Source organism: Antechinus flavipes, chromosome 5 (assembly GCF_016432865.1).
Source record: "Antechinus flavipes isolate AdamAnt ecotype Samford, QLD, Australia chromosome 5, AdamAnt_v2, whole genome shotgun sequence".
Classification (NCBI taxonomy): Eukaryota; Metazoa; Chordata; class Mammalia; order Dasyuromorphia; family Dasyuridae; genus Antechinus; species Antechinus flavipes.
In genome coordinates, this window is record NC_067402.1 from 239,886,435 (window position 1) to 239,911,315 (window position 24,881).

General features: G+C 33.9%; 1 protein-coding gene across 1 annotated transcript in view; it reads left to right on the forward strand.

Annotated features, from left to right (window-relative positions):
* The window catches only part of TRHDE (thyrotropin releasing hormone degrading enzyme), a 621,602-nt gene that overhangs the window by 560,242 nt on the left and 36,479 nt on the right, over positions 1 to 24,881 (forward strand). Inside the window, exons 13-15 of the mRNA XM_051961259.1 lie at positions 4,734 to 4,881; positions 6,989 to 7,086; positions 7,566 to 7,673. Of these exons, the coding sequence (XP_051817219.1) occupies positions 4,734 to 4,881; positions 6,989 to 7,086; positions 7,566 to 7,673 (354 nt within the window). The remainder of the gene's footprint in view (positions 1 to 4,733; positions 4,882 to 6,988; positions 7,087 to 7,565; positions 7,674 to 24,881) is intronic.

The following is a 24,881-nucleotide window of genomic DNA, read 5'->3' on the forward strand; positions in this document are numbered from 1 at the left end:
GGGACCTCTAAGGCTAATAAGTCCAACCTTTCATTTTGCACATGAGGAAATCAAACCCCAGGGATATTTATTTACTTGCCCAAGATACAGCAGAGAATCACTAACAAGTACATGATTTAAACTTAGGTCTTCCAGTTCTGGAGTCAGGGCTCTTTCTATTATGCTGCCTCCATTTAATAATGAGAGAACTCAGACCCAAAGAAAATCCACACATATTAGTAGCTGAGTCAGGCCTGTCATTCCTATTCTCTGATTTGAAGGCCAATTTCTTTCTGCTTTAACACCTTAATGTTATATACAATTATACTACTTAACATAATAAATAAGCACTGTATTCCTGTACAAATAAGGTAGTGCAAATAAGGTCAACAGAATCTGGAAAGTTCTAAATAGCCTTGTTCATAGAAGCAGCTGATGTGAAAAGGTTGAATTTTCAGAGTTTTATGAATCTGTCTTGGCCTAAAATCATCAAATGGATTTTCAGTATTTTCTAAATGGAAATTAAAAAGTATAAAATGGGTGAAATATTCTCATTGGGGGGTTCTTGGTGTGTATTTTTGGCATTTCTCATTTTTCTTATATGTAAGCTGAATGAAGTTACTGCTAAGGTCCCTTGCTATGTTGAATTGTGGTGAAAATGCCAAGAAGATTCAAGTCTATGTGTCTAACTTGGTAATCTATAGTTATTCACTCAAAAATATAGGCCACAAATATAGGATCCAGATGGTAAATTTGTCTCTTACTTAGTAAATTAGTCCTTAGGAGTTGCATGTGGTAATAGAGGTTAAGGGGGTTGCTCAAAGTAATGCTGCTAGCAAATATCCCATGCTGCCTTTTTATGTAATTAAAGAGCAAAATATAGGGGACCTGAAACTAATTCTCATTTGTTAAACAGTTCCAAAGTTCTAAATCATTAAAATAAAGGTATGTGAATATAGCATTATTTCTCATGTACAGTGCTGGTGAGTTGTCTACAAATCAGTGAAAAGAGGATTGAAATATACTATTTTTAATGCTCCTCAGCAGGGGATAAGATTACTTATTAATTTTAGTTAACTCAGGAGCAGATAAGTGGCATAGTGGAGAGAGCACCAGCCCTGAAGTCAGGAAGACCTGAGTTCAAATCTGGCCTCAGACAATTAACACTTCCTAGTTGTGTAACCCTGGGCAAGCCATTTAACCCTCATTGCCTTAGCAAAAAATAAAAATAAAAAAACAATAATTTTAGTCCAATTATATGACTCATTTCCAAGTATGCTTCTCATACATAGGCTATTTTAAATACAGAAAAATGGCAAAAAAAAATTCTCCTATAAATTCTGCAAATGTGAAGAACTTTGGAACTGTAGAAGTTTAAAATCAGAAATCTAGACTAACCCACATCCCAAAAAAGAAGCCTTAATCCTACAATCTCAATAAGTGGCCATTTGCCCTTCGCTTGAAGCCTTCCAACAAGGTAGAACCCACAAGACAGGACAAGACATATACAGTTTGGGATATTTCTAATGGTTAGGAACTTTCCCCCCTATATCAGGTATAAATTAGATTCATATTCACTTTCACCTATTGCTCCTGACCAGGTTTAACATTTTAAAAATATTTTTCCTAGTAAATTTATTTATTTTTAATATGCATTGCTTTAAGAATCATGTTGAGAGAGAAGAGTCAGAGCATAAAGGAAAAACCATGGGAGAGATGAAAAAACAGAAAAAAGAAGTAACCATAGAATGTATTGATTTACATTTAGTCATCCTTCTGGATGCAGATGGCATTTTCTGTCCAAAGTCTAATTGGAATTACTTTGGATCACTGAACCATTGAGAAGAACCAACCTTTTCATAATAGATTATCACACATTCTTGCTATTATGTATAATGTATTCCTGGTTCTGCTTGTTTTGCTCAGCATCAATTCACATAAATCTTTCCAGGCTTTTCCAAAAAGAGCTTGTTCATCATTTGTTATACAACAATAATATTCCATTACCTTTGTACACCACAACTTGTTCAGCCATTACTCAATTGATGGGCATCTATTCATTTTCCAGTTCTTTGCTATCATAAAAAGAGCTGCTATTAACATTTTTGCATATGTGGGCCTTTTCCCTCCTTTATGATTTCCTTGGGATTCAGACCCAGTAATGGCATGGCACTGCTGCCATTACTGCTGGATCAAAGAGCATGTGCACAGTTTCATAGCCCTTTAGGCATATTTCCAGATTGTTCTCCAGGATGGTTGTTGGATCACTTCACAACTCCACCAACAATGCATTACTGTCCCACTTTCCCCACATCCTCTCCAACATTTATCATTAGATTTTCTTGTCATCTTAACCAATTTGAGAAGTGAGGTGATACCTCAGAATTATTTTAATTTGCAGCTCTGTACTTAATAGTGATTTAAATAGTTTTAATATAACTATAAACGGCTTTAATTTATTCATCTGAAAATTGTTCATATCCTTTGACCATTTTAATGGGAATGATGTATATTCTTATAAATGTCTCACAAAATCATTAGCTTCCATTTGCCCTGTTCTAGTTTTTAATGTATGATTTTCTTGAATTAACTTTTGTATTTCTTTTATCATTTGGTTAATTCCACTGTTTAAGGAGTTGTTTTCTTTAGACAATATCTCCTAAAAATGTTTAGATATGGCTAATGTCCAAGTTATCCCCCAAAGTTATTAACCTTTTGGGTGGGTACTAACATATAAAATATACATCAGGCTTAAGACAGCTGTTTATTTCATCAAACACATACACAACATACTTTTAAAAAGATTTGTAAGCACATATCAACAAATACTTAAAACACAAAACAGTAATTTATTAAACTTGTTTTATTTTGCCAAGAAGAAAATATAAGCTTTAGGATTATGTCACAAATAGAACAATTTTATCTCTGACTTGCACTGTCTTTGATATGCACAAATTTAGATCTCTAGGTATGTCAATCCTTAGCTTAAATTTTGTTATGCCTTTTCAGCTCTAGCAAACTCTTGCCAGTTTCAAATGGTGGTGAGGTGTTTTATTATCTGGGATTTTGTGTTATAGTAGACAACACTTCTCAATGGGCAATGGACCACAGATCAGCAACCTAGCAATTCCCAAATGCATAAGATAGGTGCCAAACTACAAATATCTATCTCCAAGTTATTATATAATCACCTGTGCTTAGGAAAGCAGGGAAACAACCTAAAACCAGTTAGATTGGAAATCTAGTCTCAACTTTGTGTAGCCAAACTCTTTTCATTGCTTCCATGTGCTCATTTCAGCCCTAGCTCTAGGGGAAGGATAGAGAGAAATTCCTTGCTCCTCACTAGAAGTCAAAGGGCATGCTGAGGGAACTATATTGTTCCAACTTTATGTCTTCAATTACTTGCTCCAAGCTGGGTCTAATTCAACCCTCTGGTAGGCTAGGTTTGATATTGAAACAAAATGAGATGAGATGAGTAAGTCATTGAGGATAACTGGATTGATTTAACTGAATGAAGTTCCTTCTCCTTTGCCTACCAGGATCCACCAATCAACAATCAAGGAGAATTTAGAGCTCCTCATGACTGTTTTCTATGCAGGCAATCAGGAAGTAATGCCAGCAACTTGAATCTTTAGTCCTTCCAGTCAATCAGGTTTTTACTTGAACACAGGAATGGCACATTTTAAGCTCTTATTGTCACCATAGTTTTCATGACATTTAACATGTCATGTTAAATTAGCATGTCAAAGAAAATGAACAGTATCTCTGTTGCCAACTGTGAAATTAAGGCATGAACCATTTTAAAATGTATAATAGTTTAGTGTCTCAATTCCTTGGGATTTGTTTAAACAGCCTCAAAAGGAAGCCATAGCTGTGGCTATATTGGCCAGTTACTTCCTTGTGCCTCTGTGTACAAATATGGATAGTATGTCTTTCGCTAAATTTAAAGAACTCCACTTTTTAGTACTTTTCAAGGATCTTGATAATGATTCTCAAGGTGACATGGCAGCCCATTGTGAAAAGGAATACATTTTTAAACGTCTTATCCTTTTAACACATGTAATTTGAACCCAATTGAAGGCTCAGTTAGATTTTCTTAGATGGTTGTGAAAAGTGATGCCACTTTTAGTGGGTTCAGCTTCTCCCCCTCCCACTTTAATGGTACTTTGAATATGGGTATTTGGTTTTATTGCAAAGTCTAATTTGGAAGTACCAACATAGAGGGAGTTATAGTTTTAAGAGACTTGATCTCTTGCTGTTCTAATTTAGCCAACTTTTGGAAAACAGTCTAAAATAAATGACATTATCCAGAGCTACTTGAAAAGTAAAATAGACAAATTGAGCATCCTAAAAAATGCCACTTCAGTAATCAATTATTTTCAACTCCTTGTGACCTCTGAAACTCAGCCATGAAAGAAAATATCTGTGGTTGCTGATTGTGTAGAGACTGAAGAAGTACAGGGAATTAGATGTTTTCTTTCTTGCAAATATGCATTTTAATTTTTTAGTATTCTTGCACATTTTATAATTATCAGAATCTACATATGAAAAGACATGGTGTAGGCTTATATTACATATTCATCTACATTTGTATCAAATTTTCTTAGTATGTTACTTCATTTTTATAGCTTTTATAATGTGATGATTATCATGTTTACTTTCTTTAGTGTGTATAAAGTAAAAATTCTCATTTTTGCATCTTCATGTATCTTTGCTGCATCTAATTAACATTATTATTTTTTTGGACTTCATAGAGCTGGCTATTTGCCTCAGAATATTCCCCTGGAGATTATCAAATACCTTTCTGAGGAAAAGGATTTTCTTCCATGGCATGCTGCCAGTCGGGCTCTCTATCCTCTAGATAAATTACTGGACCGAATGGAGAACTACAATGTCTTCAATGTAAAAAGATAGATTTTGTTTTTGTCTTCAATTCTCAAAAGATGTGCTGGTTTATCATCATATACTATGGTGCAATTGATTTAAAGTTATTTACTTTCTTCCTAATTGTTATGTTTGTTAATTTTGTCATGTTTTCCTGTGGGTATATGGTTCTAGCATTTGAAGAAGAGAATTTAAGAGAAGCTTATCTGTCCTATCCTGAAAATAAAAGCACTTTAGTGCTACAGCAATAAAAAATATAAACAACCCAAATCCTCCTAGTCCAAACTTATTTCCCTCTAGTTATACGAATCCTTCACTCACCAAAGACTGAAATAACCCCGGCAGAGGGATTCTAAAGATCTTAACAGGATACCAACAATTGTTAGTCATTATTTTTATCCAAGAGGACATAGTGAATTCAATTCACTTCCTTAATTAACAGGGATAAGATCAACATTGAGGCAGAAGTCCATTCATAATTGGGTCCAAGGGGATAATAGTGCAGCAACAATAGCTAATCCAAACAGGCAGGAAAACATGACAAACATTCTAAAATATACTACTTGAAAAATCTTACCTCAACCAACAGCTGGTTGGGAAACCAAAATATTATTGTTGGCGGTAATTAATGGAGAAATTTCATAACCATTTCAAATTAAATTAGTAGTGAACATTTGATATTTAATTTTCCTGTTTACAATCTAATTTTGGAACACATGGCAAATGTCTTTATATTTAGTGTTAACTTTTCTTTCCTATTTTCATTTTTAAGAACCTGACTAGCATCCTATAAAATAATCTTTTCCTATAACTTACTGAATGTCCTTTCAATTAACTTAGCCTTACTATTCTTTAAACCTATATGATTATAGCATAAAATCCCTTTAAGGGAAGCATCTCAATTCCCAGATTGTCATTAGAATTGCTCGTTTTTTATGTGTAGACTGCCTATACAGATGTAATTCAGTTTTAATAAATAAAAATGGTGACATTTTGGGGTAGATGGCTTTAATTCTAAGGCCTCATAACACATGCAAAAAAAATGTGTCATTTTAGTGATGACATAATTTTCACCTGCTGGAAGAAGAAACACTGCATTTCCCCTTTTCTTCCAAACACACAAACATGTGTGCATGGAACTTATGGAAATGTAAGATCTATTCAATATGTATATATTTGTCCTTTAAGATGGTATATTATGTCAGACACTTCATTTTCAATAGCAGTTAAAAAAAATTTACTTGGGCTATCATTTCAGTACTCTTCTTCCTGAATTTAAGGAAGTACATTCAAGTAAAGAAGAGTACGTTTAAATTGATATTGATATTTAAAAGTACAAGGAAATGAATGGATATTAACATGAACTATTATTGAATATTCTCTGCATGTTATGATAAATAGCACTGTTAAGTCATTGGATAAACTTATGTAGTAATTTTTTTTCCTCTGTCTTTGTCATTCAGGGTAGCTATGCTTTTCCATAATTTAGATGTAAGACTTACATGTATGCATATGCTTGCCCCTAAACAGTCCATATTTGTAGAATTTGAGCATTTGTAGAATGTTCATCAGAACATATTTCTCACAAGTTCATTATCTCAACTTTTTCTATATTAAAATGGAGTAGTGAAATCAGGATTATTTTAATATACTTTAAATACGCTTACTGCTTAAGTACACTCCTACAATATAACTACCTTGAGAAAAGCTGAAATTGTTTAACAATTATAGTCTTTACTCAGCTTGGTTATTACATCCTAAATGAATGTTTTTCTGTGTTCAAAAATACTGAATGTGAAATTTTTAAAACAATCCTGCATACTATAAATACTTAATAAAAACAATTATAGTCTTTACTCAGCTTGGTTATTACATCCTAAATGAATGTTTTTCTGTGTTCAAAAATACTGAAGGTGAAATTTTTAAAACAATCCTGCATACTATAAATACTTAATAAATGTTGCATTTCTTGAATTTAAATATTCATAAGATATTATTATATCTATGACTAGGTGTTTGTAAATAATCAACTTAACCATGTGAGACATTTAATTTTAGATACTCGATTTTAATGGACAAATTAAAATCTTGACATTGACATTATTTCCTCTCCCTCTCCATTTAGGAATATATTTTAAAACAAGTGGCAACGACATACATCAAGCTTGGATGGCCAACAATTAATTTTAATGGGTCCCTTGTTCGAGCGTCTTATCAACATGAGTACAACTTTGTTTTCTTTTTTCTATTTCTAACCTACAAAATTGTAGTTAAAAAAAATAGTGCCAATACTATTGTGACTTTCATAATTTGAGATACTCTTACTTTAGTTTCTTATCTCTCATTTCCCTCTCTGGGGAGAATTGTTGCTGTGTTAGCACAAATTCTTTTACCTTGTATTTAAGAACAAAAATATTTTTCTTGCTCTGCTATAGTTTAAGTCTTGTCTTTAATGATGATGTGAAGATCTGAACCCGTACTTCTTTTTCTTAGGATACTTATAGATATGTCATATACATAGTCTAACTGTTGCTTAATTGGTTCTTACTTCACCCTATAGAATTATAGAATTTAGATTTAATTGTGTTCTTATATGTTGTTAATGAGGATGTTTAATGATGTCCTTAGAATGGTGATATAGAGAAATAGAATTGTATATCCATTTTTTTAAGTTTCTTTTCTTTTACTTTGGTAATACCCAGAGAATTACGGCGAGAAGTAATAATGCTGGCATGCAGCTTTGGTAACAAACATTGTCACCAGCAGGCTTCAACACTCATTTCAGACTGGATTTCCAGCAATAGGAATCGGTGAGTTGAACAAGATTAATATTTCCACAAAAGTTAACTTTCTTGCAGACCCTGATAAGCAGATAGGTCGATATAGTTATAGATAGATATGTACATATGCAAAAAAGAGATATCTAGATATCTATATCTTTCCAAGATGGTTAAAATAGACCAAAAATTCACTCCAAAATTTAGTTAGATTTCAGCTTGATATTATTGTTGCAGGTACTAAACAATTGGGTATTTTTAAAAGATGAAGAGCAAATTGCAAAGCTGCAAAAATTTAGGCTTACATAAAGATGAACTTCCAAAAAACTTCAGCTATCTAAAAGTGGAATGGACTCCTACAGGAGGTTAGTGGGTTCCTCGTGATTGGAAGTCTATAGCAGAAGTGTAATGACTACCTCTTAAGCTTATTCTTAAAGATATCTTATTCATGCTTAGTGCATAGTAAATACTGCTCGCTCATTCCTTCCTTCCTACATGACTCTAGATAAATTCTGATGTCCTTTCTGACTGACATTCTGCAAAGTAGAAATCAAAATATACAGGTCTTAGAAAGACATTGGATTTTTAAAATGGTACCCACTACATACTACTGTAAGGCAATAGTTTGGCAAGCGTCTGTTAGATCGCTACTAGTTGCCAGGTTTTGCACTAGACATGGGTGATACAAAAACAAAAGTGAAGTGGCTCCTGACCTTAAGGATCTTATATTCTATAGGGGGAAATAGCATGTTTTGAGATAGTGAATATGTGATATAGACAAAAATAAATAAAAAGTAATTGGGAAGCTCAAACAAGTAAGATAATCTGGAAAGGCCTGTTTAGATAGAGACACCATGTGGATTTTTGAAGGGAGTTAGGAATTTAAGGCTTGAGAAAAATTTATGCAGAGCTATGACGGTAGGAAATGAAATGGCTTTGCTGGAATTCATAGTTTTAGAAGGAGACAAATGTGAAATTTTGAAAAGTTGTGTAGAGCTTGATCTAATACATATTAACCAAATACAATTTACAGATTTGATTTCTTTATGATAGAAACCATGAAGGAAATGGGGCAACAATTAAAATGTATAAAGTATAATTGTTTTGACTTTTCCTTTTCTATACTTTTGACTTCTATTATCTAAAAGTTTCCCTCTCGATTTCTCATTCTTCTTATTTTAGTGATATCAGGCAACTAAAATAGCTTAGACTACAGAATTAGAAAAATGTTATTAAGATGAGCCCTATTTTAAAGAAAAAGCTTTCAATATTTCAATATATTTGTCCATTAAGGTATTCATCTCAAAGTGAATTGATACACTTATCAAAGGAAAACAGGAATTGCATACAATTTATAAATTGCTACAGATCTAGTCCAAATGCTCCATCTTGTAGAAGAGTAACAGACTCAGAGAGGTTAAATTATTTACATAAGATCACAATGGAAGTTTTCCCTTCCTTTCTCCCTTTCTCCCTCCTTCCTTTCTTTCCTTCCTTCTTCTCTCCTTCTCTCCTTTCCTCCCTCCTTTTCTCTTTTTCTCCCTCCCTTCCTGCTTTCCTCCCTCCCTTCTTCCTTCTTTCCTTTCTTTATTTCTTTCTTTTTTCTTTTAAATTCCTGAGAGTTCTATCATGTTAAGATTGAGGAGAGGTGGCAATTGCAAAACAACATTTCATTAATCTATGGTCATGAGTAGCGGCTCGTTTTATCAAAATTTTCTAACTTTTAAGGTGGTGCTCACTTTGTTCAGAAGCATAACATGAGCCCATTACTAGATTTTAAAAGACTTTGCCATCCTCTTAAGCATTCAGGAATGGTTTTCAAGCCATCAGAATAAAAGCCTAAATCTGTAATCTATTTTATATAACTTGCTATATAGTCATTTACTCTCCAAAGTAACAGTCTCTAAATGTTATTCACAAATGAGTAAATAGGACAATATAGCTTTACAAATTCTTTTAGAAAATTCTGTAATATTTGGGGTGAATGGGACACTGGGGACCATTTGTTTCTCCTTGGTACTTAGCTCTCCAATCCAACAACTATGTACTATATGAATTTTTCATTAACAGTGCAAAGTAGTATTCTAGATCCTGCTTGAACATATCTACTAATAGATACCCTATGATTATGCAAGGAAGTCATTACATTTTGAAGCAGTTCTGGCTGGTAATTTCTTCCTTAGCAACGAGCATAAAGCTTTCATCTTGTATTGTTCATCCAAAGGACATTAGAAGAATTATTTTGAGTTTATAACTCAACCTACATTTATCCTAGTCTGTGCAAAGTATAATAATTATTCAATAGAGGTGTTTTTGAAGACCAAACTTATAAATTATCCATATCAAAGATATAACAGTTTCTTAATTCACTCAATAAATGAGTGCTAATTTAAAGATTATCAACCCATCACTAGCTGTTCAACTAATACTGTTAATCCTCCCTTCTTATAGTCTCTCCTCCTTATAATCCCAAGCAACAAAGAATGACATAGATATACATATATATAATGTATATGTGCATGTATGTACACATATGGCATATATATGAGTATATAGCATATTGTGTGTAGCATATATCATATATGTATATATACTTTTATAAAATTTTCTCCTTGACATTACTGGTAAGCATTGGTAAAGAATCATTAAACCACACACTATATTTAGGCAGAGAATCAGACCTTCTACTTGAAAAGATATAGAATTAGAATATACTCCTCCTTTATCTCAGGGTCCATGGAGGCCATCATGAAAAGTGAAAGAGAGAAGACAATTTGAGGTGTGTCCAAACCACAAAGAAATTTTACTTGGAGTTATATTTCTTGGAGTTATAAATTCCGCAAAGATAGTAGATATATCTCATTTTCATATTTTCCCAAGTGTTTTAAAACAATCAGTTGCACAGTACAAGTGCTTAACAAATGACTAGTAAATGGACAAATGTATTGTGCAAAAAGAAATAAAAAAGTATATCTTTCATACTTAATATATCATATAATAAATTATTTGTCTATATGCAATTATTAGCATCAAAATAAAAAAGGTGCTAATATGAAAAGAATAGGATCAGGGTTTGAATCAAAGTTCTGATACTGATTAGCCACAGGGTACAAGGAAAGTCACTTCTCTTGAATTTACATGCCCTCATCTATAAATTGGGTATGATAATGAGGCCCATAAAATCACTAAAGACTCCTCATCCCAACTCACATTGTCCCTGATGAATCAAGAGCAAGCTTATCCCTTCTCCTCAGAGAACTAGGGATATGCTTTAGGGATGAGAGTATCTTTCTAATGCTATCAGTTCAAATTTCCATTCCAATATATTGTACCCACTATAAACTCCCAGGTATTTTTAATATCTTCTATATATATTAATTAGCCTGTACTAAAAAGAAAAATCTTACAAAGCAATCCCCCTCACCCCATACTAGGACACACTTCTATACAGATATTACTTATCTAGAGTGGGCTCAGATTTATAGAAATTTTTATGAACTGTTTCCCCCCAGCAAGTTCATTTATAAAGGTGCCATATCCCGTGTGTGAGTTGCTTTTGCCTTTTCTTGGCTGCTGTTTATCACTGCCATGCTGGACAAATAACAGAGACCTGTAGTCACATATCACAAGTTGTTTTTGATAGATAAATTAAGTCCTAAGATACCTCCTCACTGTGAGGCTTACAGCATGTCTTCCTCATTCAAATCAACCTTGTAGAAAATAGGATCTCATCTTTTAGTTCCTCAGTTCTGGATCAATTAGCTAATCAAAATGGTTCTTCTTCATTAAATATGCATAATACATGGAAATAATTCATGTCCAAATGAGGGCCATTTCAGATAGATCATTTTGCATGTGCTTATGTGGACTGGGCTCTCAGTAAGCAATCTTAGTCTCCTGTTACAATATTTTAATATGTACTTCACTAGGTTTCTTTGAGGAACCTGCTTTGCAAGCAATATGAGCTTGGAAAAATTGGCAGAATGGGTTCTGTAGAGGAAGCCCATGTTAGACCAAGCTCAGCTATACACAAAATCTAGTATGGCCTTCTCTGAAGAGATTATTTAAATCACCTCTGGTAGGTTTGGTTTTTCATATATTACTACTTTTGCTTTTAAAATTGCTTTAATTTGCTTTAAAAATTTTAAACTACCTTCTATAGGTAATTTATATATGGAAGATATGGGTTTTTAACTCATCAGTATTTTTCAACATGTCTTTTCTTCCACTTTATTTTATAGTAAAGCAAGTAATATGTTAAATAGAGGTAACAATTTATTTACTGATTTCTACTCAATGGACCATATAAGCACTCCTGATTATCTTTTTGTCTGCTGCTAAGACAGATATTACACATTAACTAAGAATTATCAAAATTGAAGTTCAAAGGTTTAATCTACATATCTTAGATTGTTAGCTATAAAACAGTAAAGTAGTAATTTTTGCTGAATTTCATTATTCTTACTCTCAGAGAATAAAAGTATTTTTTAAAATAATGTTATTAATCGCTTCTGTTTTTATATTATAATAAATCCTAAAAATGCCCTCTCTTAAACTGAAAAAACAGCTCCAGAAAAAAATACTTTTTAGTAATCATGTTTAATAAAGTATGCAACAACCTAAGTTTGTGATTCCCTACTTCTTTGAAAGAAAAGGAAATATATTTTGTTATTGTTTGGGGATGATTCTTGGTTTGTTTGTTTATTTTTTCAATTACTCATTGTTCAGATTGCTTTCAGTGATCTTTTCATTTCCCAAATTGTAATAATTTTGAATCAGTTCCTATCATTTTTTGGTATCTTCTTAAGTGATTCTGGAAGTAGTAATTCAGTTGTTTTTTTATCTTACTTACTTAAAAAACACTTACTGATAATCATGGTAAAGAAATAGAAATAGCATTTTCCTCATGATATGTTGTGAGGATATGATGTGCAGGATTTGATCATTTTTTCAATAACAAAGAATCCAAAAACAATCAGGACCATAAATCCTTTGAAAAATAGGAGTATTATACAGCATAATTTGATATATTAGGTGGAAAATAAGTAGCATCAGTGATATTAGACTGAGAAAAAATAAACATATCTGTGGTATAATGAGGAATAATGAGGAATAGAACCAAGAAAAGAAACTAGAAATAGCAGAACAAAAAAATCAAGAATTATCGATCATAAAATTGAATCAATCAAAATATTCCAATCACTTTTGAAAAATTTAAATATTATTATCAGTTGAGTTATCTCAGAGAACAACAGTGTTTATAGCTTTTTTTTTTATGCTAAGACAATTGGGGTTACGTGACCTGCCCAGGATCACACAGATATGAAGTGTTAAGTGTCTGAGGTCAGATTTGAACTCAAGTCCTCCTGACTTCAGGACTGATGCTCTATACATTGTGTCACGTAGCTGTTCCCAACAACAGTGTTTATAAAAAGGAATTATTCTCTGGTATATTTATGAAGAAAAAAATAAAAATCTGATAAAGTTTTCTTGTTGAACAAGATATTTTAGTTGAGAGTCAAAGGAAGCTAGGAGGCAGAGGCAAGAAGTAGAGGATCCAAGACCTGGGAGACAGGGTACCTTTAAGAGTTTGCACATTAGAGGTCACACATTAGAGCTCACACCTTTAAGAGAGTTTATACATTAGAGCTCACACATTGGAGTTCACAAGTATGGGAGATACACAAAGTTAACTTTGTAACTTTGTGAATTTATACCTCACATAATCCCACTCTTAGAGGAGAAGTCAACCTTTGAGTTTATACCTCTAAAAGAGCATAAAAAGAGCTTCAGTCAATCAGTCAGTCAGTTTGGAAGATTGCCAGGAATTGGAGTTGAGCTAGAGGCTGAGGCTGAGGCTGGCAGAGCTGGAAGCTAGAAGAATTCTCAGAACCAAGGAAGGAGATAGACCTCTAAGAAAACTAACCGGGTTATTTTGGAAGAGACAATAATAAAAGATTGGATTTTAACTCCTGGCTGTATTTGGGGTGATTATTACTAAGAAATGAAACTAAGGCTGCCTCCAGAAAACCTCCCCGAGAAACCTGCTCCCAAAGAATCATCATATATTATAAAAAAGAAGAGAACATCACAATAACACATTGTTATTTGTGTGTAAGGAGATATTGTAGTTTACATCCCAATTTGGTTTGATGATTTCTCTGCTTCACAATGTACAGTATATGACTTATAACAAGTTAACCCATTAACATATAAGTGTATGCTCAACTTTTAATTTTTGCCTTGAGGGGATAGTTCAATAGAGAGCAAAACAGTATTCATAGCAAGTTAAATAGAATTCATTTTGGCTAGGGGAAAAATATGGCAAAACATAACCAACTTAAAATATTTGTAATTCAGTTCAACAGATATCCTATTTTCATGGCTCCCAAATAGAAAAAAAAAAAAAAAAGGGAAGCATTTTCATAGAATTACTTGACTCATATGAAAGGGAAAGTCAAGGAAAGTAAAGGAACACTATCTCATTCATCCCTGCTTCCTAAATCAGTTGGTATATGACTTAAAGAAATGACCCTTTATTTGATTGTTACTGATGTGAGTAAAGGCCATATGTTACTGCTAATTTTTCCATTCCTGATTGAATAAGATAATGAGGAAAAATTTTTAGCGATATGTACAGTTTTTCCATCCCCTAATGAAATAAAATAACTAAGAAAACATCTCAATGTCATCCTTTAATATTCTGTGTCACATGTTTGTGAGAAGCTCTGACAATTCTCATTAATAATTAATTGTGGAATTCCATTCTGGCCTCTGTAAATACAAGATCCTTGGAATACGGGAAACTGATTCTTGGTCAATGCATGAAGACTTTGAAAATGTTATCAGCATTCTTAAATAAAAAGAGGATCTTACTCTACCCCTGGGATTATCAGTTTGAGAGCAAATGTAAAATCCTGATTATTCCTTCCATTCTAGAACTTTCGGAAAGCTGAGTTTCTAATTAATTGAGATTCAATTAAAAAGAACAATCTATTTAATAACTTTTTATTTTATATCAAGCACTGAACCAAAAGTTTGACAATATACACGATAACTTCAAGAAATCAATACTCTGTTGTAATACCCAAAAAACTGAGGCAGACAGAGATTGATTTTTAATCTTTAATGTGGAGAGTTTAGGCTAGCCAACTGAATGGGGCTCTTGTTCAAAGCATTTAATGCAGATAAACCGAAGCAAGGAATTTATATAGGATTTTAGCTTACTAGGCTTTGCAAACAGAATATGGAACCTGAGTATACAATCTTATAGGGAAACAAAGGCAGATAAGGGGGGGAGGACACTGGGTGGGTGGACAAGACATAATTCCAGGAAAGGATCATAATTTAATCCTGACAGGATAGGGGCCAAGCTAAAATGGTCAAGGTCAGGGAACAGCGAGGCAAAGGGCAAAACTCAAATGGAGGAGGAATCATCCTAGCAAGGATCAAGCAAGATAATGCATCTGGAGTTTATGACACAATGATATTGTGTGGGATGGCATGACCCTCACTCAAATTGACTACTCAGAGGAGTCTCTAGGTACAGACAGAAAGTTTCTTTATTTAGAATCTTGAGAAGCAGGCAATCCATTACCAAGTCATAAAGAGACAAGATACAGCAAGAAAGTCAAGGAACTGATACCAACAGCTTACCTTTATAGGCAAAAAGAACACAAAAACCACAGTACTTCTTTAACCCACCTGTTTCTCCTTCTCTGCAGGGAATAAGGAAGTTTGTGGCCTTTCTGCAAGGTACTTTCAAAGAATAGGATTGTCACAACAGCATTTTGCAAAATCTGACATAAGCATTATTGTAAAGAATTTAGTAATCTTCTGAGAAATAGAAACTAAAGCTTTCAGACTTTAATTAATAAACTTTTTCTGAAAAACTTCATATATATATTAAACACAGAATGTAAAGGTGATTGGAGCTCCAAGATTCCCAACTCAATTCTCCCAGTCCAAATGGCAAGAGCAACCCCAACATATCCGATGCTCAACACTTTCAGAGAAAAGACAGAGGATGTTTTTGTATAAGACAGCTAACTAGACAGATAATGTGAACAGATAAATACTAACAATTTGGAGTGAAAAGGCACAAGTGTGGGATTAGGATAGGCCTAATGTTATAGCTTATATTTGACTTGAGATTTAATCCAAATTTTGACAGATACTAGGAATTACAAGAGGGAACATCATATTCAAAGCATGAGGGTTAATTTGAGGCTGATGAAAAATGATAAAAAGGCCAATTTGGCTGGCAATAAAATGTATGTATAATCAGTTTGGAAAACTCAGAAGCCAAGTTGTAAAAGACTTTGAATGCAAAAAAAAAAGACTATATATTAGACACTGGGACAAGTAGGAGATAGTGGTTCTTTGAGAATGAGAGAGACATGGTCTGTGCCTTAAGAAAATCAGTTAGACACTTGTGGAAGATGGATTAGAGAGGGCAGAGTTTGAAATGAGGAAGGAAAATTGATTAGGAGTCTATCATAATGATCTAGATAAAGAATGAGGCCTGAATGAAGATTAGCTACCATGTAAATAGAAAGAAGACAGATTGAGTCAAGTCAATAAACATTTTTTAAATGTTTGCTATGAGCCAGACACTCTGCTAAGCTGATTAGACTCATGGAATGAATAGAAATGAGAAGTCAAAGATGATATTGAAGTTATTTGCTCAATAGAAATAAAGAAATTCAGAAGGAGATGGAGGTAGTAGTATGTTTTTGATTGTTTTTGTTAATTTTTAATTTTTTTTAAATAATGGCTTTTTATTTTCAAAATGTGTGCAAAGATAGTTTTCAACATTCACCTTTGCAAAACCTTGTGTTGCATTTTTTTCTTCCTCCCACTCCTTTCCAGAATCAAATAATCCAATATATATTAAACATGTACAATTCTTGTATACATATTTCCACATTTATCCTGCTGCCCAAAAAAAATCAGTTCAAAAAATGAAAAAGTGAGAAAGAAAACAAAAAATAAGCAAACAACAACAAAAAGGTGAAAATACTATGATGTGCATCCCCATAGTCCTCTTTCTGGATGCATAGTCCTCTCTCTATCACAATTTTTTTGGAATTGTCCTGAATCACCTCATTGTTGAAAAGATTCATGTCCATCATAATTAATTATCACATAATGTTCTTGTTGCTATATACAGTGTCCTCTTGGTTCTACTCACTTCACTTAATATCAGTTCCTGTAAGTCTTTCTAGGTCTTTCTGAAACCATTCTGCTGATTATTTCTTATAGAATGTTAATATTCCATAACATCCATATATCATAACTTAGCCATTGCCCATCTCCTGGACATGCACTCACTTTTCAGTTACTTGGCACTACAAAAAAGGCTGCTACAAATAATGTCTAATTTTTATACATAGGGCCCCTTTTCCCTTTTTTATGATCTCTTTGGGATACAGACCCAGTGGATATTGCTGGATCAAAGGATATGCTCAGTTTGGTAGCCCTTTGGGCATAGTTCCAAATTGTTCTCCATAATGGATGGATCAGTTCTCAATTCCACCAATAATGTATTAGTGTCCAGTTTTCCCACTTCCCCTCCAACATTTATCATTATCTTTTCTTGTCATCTTAGCCAATCTGAAAGGTGTGTAGAAAAACCTCAGAGTTGTCTTAATTTACATTTCTCTGATCAATAGTGATTTAAAGCATTTTTTCAATATGACTAGAAATAGTTTTAATTTATTCATCTGAAAAAGTGTCTATTCATATTATTTGGCCAGTTATCAATTGGAGAATGACTTGTATTCTTCTACATTTGAGTCAATTCTCTGTGTATTTTAGAAATGAGGCCTTTATCAGAACCCCTGGATATAAAGATTTTTTCCCAATTTTCTGCTTCATCTTGTCTGCATTGCTTTTGTTTGTATAAAACTTTTTAATGTAATATGACCAAAATTATCCATTTTGCATTTCATACTGTACTCTAGTTCTTCTTTGGCCATAAATTCCTTCCTTCTCCACATAGATCTGAAAGGTAGACTAGCCTTTGTTCTTCTAATTTGCTTTTAATATCACTCTTTATATCTAAATAATGAATGAGTCAAACCAGATTTTGTTAGCAGGTTTCTGAAAGATCTCACTTGAAACAGGTATACATAAATCAATCAACATGGGAGGTATTACACAAGCAAGAGAAATATAACACAGGCTAGTAGTGATATAGCAAACAACATGAATCAACATGAGGAATTATACATGTCCATAAGTCCTAGAAATAGTCCAAAACCAATCTATTGAGAATCCAATGATTCCTACAAGTTTTGAAGTCCTGCAATAATCTCATCATGTGTCTGGGAATCTAGTGATTCCTTCAAGTTTTGCAACAGTCTTATCAACAATTTTTCATCCGAGGGAATCCAAGGATTCCTGCTGGCTTTAAAGTCCTGCAACAGTCTCATTATCAGCCATGCTTTTTCGGTGTCAGATGTTTTGAGGTTTTTTCTTTTTCTGTCTCCCTCTGATGGACAAGGTGAATATGACTCATTTGCACCCATCTGATTACTTTTCCATCTGTAGAGATACAAGCAAACCGTCTTCCCCAAGTACCTTTCTAGTCCCTTTCATTCACCCCTTTCTGGATCTCTCCACATTGCCTGGAGATTATATTGGAACTGCCCATACTGGACACTGCCCTTCTGTCAGGTTATAAAACCTGTATTCTCCCCAATTGTAATCCCTTTCTCCTGTAATATTGCTTTTAAGCTGATTGATCATATCAGAATACTGAAGTTTTAAAGACTCTCTGGGTGTAGCCTCAGCTGCCATCATATCCCACCTGCTTTTTTGTTTGAAGTTTTGGAGCTGGGCCCTGCCTCTCATTTCCCTGGGTCAATCTACATTTTGAGGTCCAATGGAAGCCATTGTTGCGTTTTGGACATAGGGTTTTGGGTCTTGTTCTCTCACCCTGTCTTCCCACTCTTATCTCTATGCCAACATTGATCTTTCAAATGCCCTACTTTATTACATTGAAAGCATCAACAAGTCTCTCTAGAAGTCCCTTGCCATGAGGGATCCTGTCTTCCCATGTTCTTCATTATAGCCTGGGTATAAAAGGCATTTGTGCCTACTGTGGCACAGCATCTTATGACCTCCTCTAAAGGAGCATCCTTGTATAGTCCTAATATAATTCTTCTACAATCCTCATTAGAATTTTCTCTAGTAAGTTGTTTTATCATTATTCCTGTTGTTGCATTTTCAACAATAGTTCATATGACAGCTGTCTGCAAACATCCCACAAAATCAGCAAAGGGTTCATTTGGACTTTGCTCTATTTTCGTGGTTTCCACTCTATCATGTTTTCCTGGGAGGGTGCCCCATGCTTTGATAGTAGCAGCAGCAATTTGCTCATATGCAGTCAAAAGGTAATATATCTGTACTAATGTGTCTGCATAATGACTTTTACCTGTTGATCAAAGGTGATTGGTATTTTAACTCCAGTTTACCTATTTCATTGGTCTTATATTCTACATAATTCATTATATTCCAAAAGGTACAACAAGTTTTATCCAGGTTCAAAACATGTCCTTGCTATAGATTTCCAATCACTAGGGGTTAAAATTTCATAAGCCAAATTCTCTAATACCATTTTAAAATAAGATGATGTAGCCCCATAAAGAGTGCAACCTTTTTTCCGATCTTTGATAATTTCTAGATCAAAAGGAGTGTATCTTCTCCTTTGTTAACCTGAAGAGTCAAACTCTTAAATAAGAGGGTATGCTTCTATTCTTAAATCAGATATATCATGTCCTTTTTTAGCTTTAACTAGTGCCTTTTGTAATCTTGTCATAGGGGATGTACACAGCTCCTGCATGGGTGGTCCTGATGGTGTTGCTGCCCCTCCCCCTCCTCCTTCTCCCTCTACCTATGAAGGGTTAATTGAGGGGGGTAAGTCAGGGGATGGGTAAATGCCCTAATGGCTTCTGCTGTGAAGCACCACACACACATTAAAATTTCATCAGCATTGTATTTAACTCCTTTCTTGTCTAATTATTTATACTTTTCAATTGTTTTATCAGTACCCTCTTCCTCCTGCCCTTTCTTCTTTTTCCTTATTCTAATACTTATGTAATTCCTTAAAGTCAATTGTATTAAGTTATAAGTATAGAATGTTTCTTTAGGAATTGGATCAGGACCATTATCACTGTAATATTCAATTAGTTGCTCTCCAACTAGTTTCCACTTGTCTAGATCTAATTCTTTTTCCTTAGAGAACCAAGGAGATGTGTATTTTAATGTTTTGAAGAGTTTAATGACCTGCTTCCAAATTACAATCAAACCTTGGTTTTTTATTAGTCTAACTATGCGTTCTACACACTTTCATTGGGGTGGAGAAGGCTCCTTTCAAAGTATTTGTCCTATCTCAGATGAAACACTAGTTTGGCCCTTAACAAAGTTTCCTTCTTGTCTATTTTTGTGCTCACCCTAATTTCTGGGTCACAGAGACTTTTCCACTGAACTCAGGATTGTGTTAGTTTGCAATGCTGGGTGTAAATCCTTAGCCCTCCATTGGGTGCCAATATGTGGTGTTCTGGTTAGCTTTCTGGACCAGCCTTCATTTTAGATGAATAATCGCCATGAGAATAGTCAGAGATAAAGTCCTGATGGTGTCTTTCTCTCCTTCACAGTCTGTCTCATTGCTTGGGGCCCAGGCTAGCTTTCTGGATGCCCTTTAGACAGGTCTTAGTCTCAGTGGGGAAAGCAAGAGGACAGGCCAGCCACCAAGAAGATGATGAAGATGGAATGTCTCTCCTTGGCTTCGAGATCTTGAGCTCCAGCCTCCAGTCCTCTGTCTTTTCTGAGTCTGTCTCCAAGTCTGACTCTGATCTCTTAAATACTCTATTACAATTAAATCCATTCATCATACTGAGTATAAATCACTAGAGAATCATTATTTGTTGTAAGATTAATTCAATCCACTGATGCATTGTTGGTGGAGTTGTGAACAAATCCAACCATTCTGGAAAGCAATCTGGAATTATGCCCAAAACGCTATCAATTTGTGCATACCTGTGATCCAGCAGTGTTACTACTGGGCTTATATCCCAAAGAGATACTAAAGAGGGGAAAGGGACCTGTATGTGCCAAAATGTTTGTGGCAGACCTTTTTGTGGTGGCTAGAAACTGGAAAGTGAATGGATATCCATCAATTGGAGAATTGTTGGGTAAATTGTGATATGTGAATGTTATGGAATATTATTATTCTGTAAGAAATGACCAGCAAGATGAATACAGAAGACTTACATGAACTGATGCTGAGTGAAATGAGCAGAACCAGGAGATCATTATACACTTCAGCAACAATACTATATGAGGGTGTATCCTGATGGAAGTGCGTATATTCAACAAAGAAAAGATCTAATTCAGTTCTAATTGATCAGTGATGGACAGAATCAGCTACACCTAGAGAAGGAACACTGGGAAATGAGTGTGAACTGGTTGCATTTTTGTTTTTCTTCTCAGGTTATTTTTACCTTCTGAATCCAATTCTTCCTGTGCAACAAGAGAATGGTTTGCTTCTGTGCACATATATTGTATCTAGGATATACTATAACTAGGATATAATATATATATAAGACTGCCATCTGGGAGGGGGGGTGGAGGGAAGGGAAAAGTCAGAACAGAAGAGAGTGCAAAGGGATAATGTTGTAAAAAGTGACCCATGCATATGTACTGTCAATAATAAGTTATTAAAAAAGATTAATTTAATCATATTGAACTAGAGAACTATTAATTACCATACTAAACAAGGTAATCATTGTATTATCAATTCCACTGAATTAATACTTTGTAAGAATCCTTGTTTCAAGTACATAGTTCTGGCCCATTACACTATTCTATTGATCTATTCTATTTCTTAGTCAGTATCCACTAGTATTGATGATCACTGCTTTATAATATAGTTTTAGATTTGGTACAGCTAGGTCACCTTCATTTGCTTTTTCCCTCTATTAATTCACTTGAAATTTTTGATCTTTTGTTCTTCCATATGAACTTGGTTATTATATGGAAGTGTTTTTTTTTTTAGTTTAAAATGCTACATACATTTGGTTCAAAATGTCCAACAGGCATATTCTCAGATGAGAATAGAGGGTAGATATATAGATCTGGTAGTTATCTACATGGAGATGATATTTAAAAACATGAGACAAGAGAAGCAGAATAGGAGCAAAAGAATTGGAGAAAAAGAGAGAAAAAAAAGAGGAGGGAAAGAGGGAAAGAGGAAGGAAGGGAATGGGAGGACACACAGGGAAGGAGGGAGAGGAAAAGAGAAGCCTTTTATATAATGTGGTAGAAGAAAATGCTAAATTCAGAGTTAAAGGCCTAGGTTCAAATTTTGCTTCTGTTGTTGACAATGTTTATATTCTAGGGCAAGAGATATCAGACTAGAATTATATTTGTTTCCTCCTCACCCCCATAGTGCTAATCTATAAGTACAAAAGATTCAGAACAAAATTATTTTCCTGATGACTCTTGAGGAAAAAGGTATTTCTTAAGCTTATACCCACTGGTTTGCCCCTACAAATAAAATGCTGGAAACCTAAAAGACAATCCAAAATAATGGATAGCCAATAAATTCATTTATTTACATAAAACACTAAACAGCAATTAGTGAAGTTGTACATATTCACATATGTCTATAATATAATACACTAGAAAATACATAAAATTGAATGCAGTTTTTAAATGAGAGGGAAATAAGATCTTATCTCAATCAAAGAAATGTCATCAAAGACCCTGGGCAGACAGTCAGTAACCCAGTGTCATGTCAAGGAATCTGCTTTCTCTACATGTCTACAGATTCCCAAAATAATTTTACATATCACACCAATTCTAGTCTTCACATGTCACACTAAGGCTCAGCATCCTCTTCACTAATTAAGAGTCTCCTTAATCATAATCAGTGGCACACAAAACGAACTATACTTAGGTGGAAATCTGGTCATTTTTTATAATTTGTAAAATCAGAATACTGAATTAGGTATTCTCTAAGATTTCTTTCTGCTCTATGATTTCTTTTCTTCCTCATGGAGATGACAAGATATTTAGATTCTGTCAGGCTCAAAGTATCAAATCCATACTTCAGTAATTGAGTTTTTAATCTTTCTTGAAGTATAATGTTCTTCAGTTTTTTTAAATTTCAATCCTTATTATGGAATATCTTTTATATATAAGCATTCTGAGCATCAGTTCTTAAGGTATTGTCCTACTTAGAGAAATGCTTACTTTACTCTTGGGTTATGACCCAATCCTGACCCAAGACCTGTGGTGTTCTTGTTCTTTAAAATATTAATTGTTCTCTCTGGGAGAGAGCAAATTTCTCGGGGAGGTTTTCTGGAGGCAGCCTTAGTATCAGTTCAGATCAATAATTACTCCAAATGCAGCTAGGTGATAAAAGTTCAGATCTTTTATTGTCTCCAATATAGCCCGGTTAGCTTAGAGATCTATCTCTCTGCTTGGTTCCAAGAGTTCTTACAGCTTTGTCTTTTGCTTCTGCCTCTGCTTTCTTCACCCTCCAATTCAGCTCCAAGTTTTGCCTCTGAGAGGGCTTCTGGCTCTCAATCTCCCAGAATGCTCTGTGTCTGCACCAGAGTGCTCCTCTCCAATCTAATTCAACTGAACTCTTGACTGGGCCTCTGTCTGCTTCTTATATCTGAGAGAGTGGGATTGTGAGATATCTCCCAGCATGCTCTCTGTCCCTAAGAGCTTCAAGGGAGGTGTGAATTCAGATATCTCATACTAGACCCTGAAATCTCCCAAACATGTGAACTCCAACGATAAAGGTGTGAACACAAGCATTGTATCAATTAGTTCTACTTAGTACCTTGTTTCAGGTTTTGGCCCAAAACATCTCCTTGTAAGATCAGATCAATAATACTGAACCATGATAAATTAGATAATTATTATCTCTATCAACTCTAATGAGTTAGCAGTTTGTAAAGATTCCAACAAAGACCCATGGAAGTCATTTGGCTTTTCAATAAATCCATTTGTTTTTCTATCATTTGCCAGTTGAAAATATAACTCAGTTAATTGAATGCTGAAATTAGACTAGGTTTTTACTGTGTTCCTAGGTTGCAAGATTGCTGTTTCAAAACTCAAGTACACACAAGACACACTGAGGTGTTTGAAAAAAATGCAGCCTAAATCAAATCATTTTTCAGATGTATGAAGAGGAATTACAACTTAAAATGATTGGAATTCTTTTGAAAAGCAAAGCAAAAACTTTATGTAAAGATAATAATCACCTCTCTCTTCAGAGTATATCTTGATGTGAATATATGTTAGGCTTATTTAAATTATTTAAATTAAATCATACCTATATAATAAGGAGTGGGGAAGATGCTATTCTTGATTTTGCTTCTCAGGAACCATACGTGATGTAATATCTTTCAATACTATTTTCACAATTCAGGAGACACTAACCCAATTCAGTCCTGCATGAAGTAAATATCTTGTTAAATAGCCCAATTGTGGTGTTAGTCTGGATAAAATTTTAATTGACATGTATAGTTTAATGAGCAATTTAATTACCAAGTATTACAATTTATTTGTTTTAATTTCCATGTTATATATTGGTCACAATATTATATATATAAATAAAATTTTGGTTTGGAATGTAGAAATCATTACTTATACTTCTCCTCACCTTTTTTTTTTTTGTTCCAAGACTTTGGGAATTATTATGGCCCTTTGCTATTACATGATTCCATTTTTCAATTTGTATTGAAAACAAATGTTCAAAAATTGTTATTCAGTATACTTAATTTTTGTGCAAAAAATATGCTTTGGGAAAGTTTTGATTTAATTTAAAATGATTCTCAATATAGTCTTTATGTTTTCATTCTCAACTTGAATATATTATTTCTTTTCTTTTCTTTTTTTGCTGAGGCAATTGGAGTTAAGTGACTTGCTCAGGGTCACACTCACACAACTAGGAAGTATTAAATGTTGAGACCAGATTTGAACTCAGGTCGTCCTGACTTCAGGGCTAGTGCTCTAGCCACTGCGCCACCTAGCTGCCCTAACTTGAATATATTGTGACAGCATTATTTGGATAATACTTCCACATCTAGTTATCAGATTATTTTACTTTATTGGTATGTTTTTTTTTTAATATATGTATGATGATTTATTATTGAAATAGTTATTTTCTAAATTTCTGACATTTCACTGACAGTGCAAACCTAGTTAGATCCATAGTAG